The sequence below is a fragment of the Gnatocerus cornutus genome, chromosome 8, assembly GCF_029298725.1.
Source record: "Gnatocerus cornutus isolate USDA-ARS CGAHR chromosome 8, icGnaCorn1.1, whole genome shotgun sequence".
Classification (NCBI taxonomy): domain Eukaryota; kingdom Metazoa; phylum Arthropoda; class Insecta; order Coleoptera; family Tenebrionidae; genus Gnatocerus; species Gnatocerus cornutus.
Window position 1 is genome coordinate 9,038,249 of NC_142240.1, and position 2,270 is coordinate 9,040,518.

The 2,270-nt window shown below is 39.6% G+C and overlaps 1 protein-coding gene across 1 annotated transcript; it reads right to left on the reverse strand.

Moving 5' to 3' along the window:
• Window positions 1-213: 213 nt before the first annotated feature.
• Window positions 214-1,227, reverse strand: LOC148169505 (uncharacterized). The gene has a single exon (XM_088043488.1). The coding sequence runs from the start codon at window positions 1,217-1,219 to the stop codon at window positions 272-274; it is 948 nt and encodes a 315-aa protein (XP_087899614.1). The 5' UTR covers window positions 1,220-1,227; the 3' UTR covers window positions 214-271.
• Between the last annotated feature and the right edge of the window lie 1,043 nt (window positions 1,228-2,270).

The following is a 2,270-nucleotide window of genomic DNA, read 5'->3' on the forward strand; positions in this document are numbered from 1 at the left end:
TCCTTCAAATTGTTTGACGTCCATCTCATGGATATTTCCATTTTCAAAACCCAACAAGTGCACTTAATAAGTCACAAAAACTATTTTTCTAAAAATGTTTAAAGAGCAAAAACTGGTCAAGTAAATAAAAATCGACAGATTTTAAAATGGTTTTTTAATCTTTCCATCGACGATAATTCCATTTTCATTTCGGTTTTGGTAAAAATAAAAGACTTTCTGCAATGATTTATTGGTGTAAAATACAGTATAAAATAAATTAAGCATCACAAAACTAGTAATAATAGTAATCATACGGTCTTCGGTCATTGTACCTATTCCTGTAATCTCTATAGTCCCTGTAATCCCTGTAGTCATAATCCCTGGGTGGCCTCTTCAGTTCCAACTGGACGTAGTCACTATCATACGACGATGGATACTGTTCTAACCCATCGTACCTTGGATCCTCGTATATGGTAATCTTTCTTTTCGCCGGAGGCGAGTAATGCGGTTCCGGTTCATAATAATAATGTGGGTCTTTCTTCAAGTGTTTTTCCTGTTCATATCGCCCATCTTCTCCATATCTATCAGCAGCATTTCTCCTTCCTTCGTTCTCTTTCGCGTCATAGTACTTTCTCGAATGATATCCGCGATTATTGGCCAAATCCTTTTCATATTTTCCTGCATTGTTGTAATACCCTTGTTTTCCATGATCCTGAGCGTACCTTCTGTCGTCTAGATCCGAACCTCTTTGACTCTGTTGCGCAGAGTCTCCGTACAAATTTTTTTTGTCGTTTTTACTGTACTGGTTCCCTTCGTTATCAGAATCATCGTAGAAACTCGAGGAACTCGCACTTTCATCTTTCCGGAAACTCTTGGTGTATCCTGATTTATGGTGGCCCTTTTTGTTAGCACTCTTTAGGTCACTGCCGACAGCTTCCCCACCTTGTGCTTGGTGAAACTGATCTCCAGCAAAATTCTTTTCATTGGAATGTAGATTCTTTTGCCCGTTTTCTTCATTGTATTTCCCAGCATCTTGCGCTTGGACGTGCTTCATCTCGTTATCTTTATTAAATCCTTCCGCACCTTCATAGTTAGAGATACCTTTAGCCGTGTTCAAGTCGAAGACGTTCGCGTCTTGACGCCGCCCTTCATCTTTCAGGCTGCTCACTCCGGACCGGATTATAATAGGGTCGGTATTAACAGCAGTGAGAGAAAACAACACTACCAGAATCGCAAGCATCGCGATACTAAACGGCCGCGGATGGAATTACCTCCTTTTATATCGTGTGATATGACCTTCCCGGATTTAGCATCCTGTCTTGAGAATTTCACGCTTTGATGAGGAGACACACAAGATGATGGCAAGAAAGGTCGATGCGAATTTTTTCAAACGTCTAAAATTAATTTCAAAGATGGAAGAATTTCGATACGGTCGCCCGTAAAATTGGCTTCTTCTGTAAAACGAGTGTCCGAAAAAACGGAGAGTCGAGTACGACTGAAAAGTGTCCACGTATAGGAATTTATATGAAATTGAAATATACTGAAAGATGACCTGAAGACAGATGTTTTATTTAAGATGAGACGGTGTCGCTAGGATACCGGATTCCATCACGGGTTAAGCTTGATATGCACGGTCCTACTACGTTTATTAAATTATCGACGATGAGATCAAAAACGTCGCTGGTGGTAACGGACTTTGTGTCGAATACTTGGCATAAATTGGAAATGTTTCCCAGAAAACGGTAAAATTTCTTGTGATTCAGGCTATGAAGGTCATTGGAATGCATCAGAGGTGACAATGTTGTAATATCATCCTACCAAGGACAATTATACTACGGGAAGCTTCTGTCACTACGAGTTGATTTTACACGCCATCGTCTACTTAAATTTGCTTGATTTCTACAAAAGGTAACGCAATGATCACCGACCGTACAAAATCCGCAATTAGAGTTATTTTGACGTACAAATTTACAAAACTGCGGTCGTCACAGTTGAAAGGATAGAAAGAAATTGAGAGAAATATTAGGACCGGTTTTTGACAAAATTTTAAGAATTTTGCCCACTAAAAACCACGACACAATGCCAAATAAATTTAAATCGGCTAAAGTGTAATTTCTTCACAGCTACGCTAAATTCGGTGTAAAATCCCCTCGGATTAAAATCTCTCTTCCCAGGTACCTAATTTATGAAGAGTCCCCCAATTTTTCACGATAGAATCCGACAAATTTTCTCAGCGTTTCCCGTTATCGGCCGAGGCATGTTTAATCGCCTTCAATTCGTGTCGTCGTTAA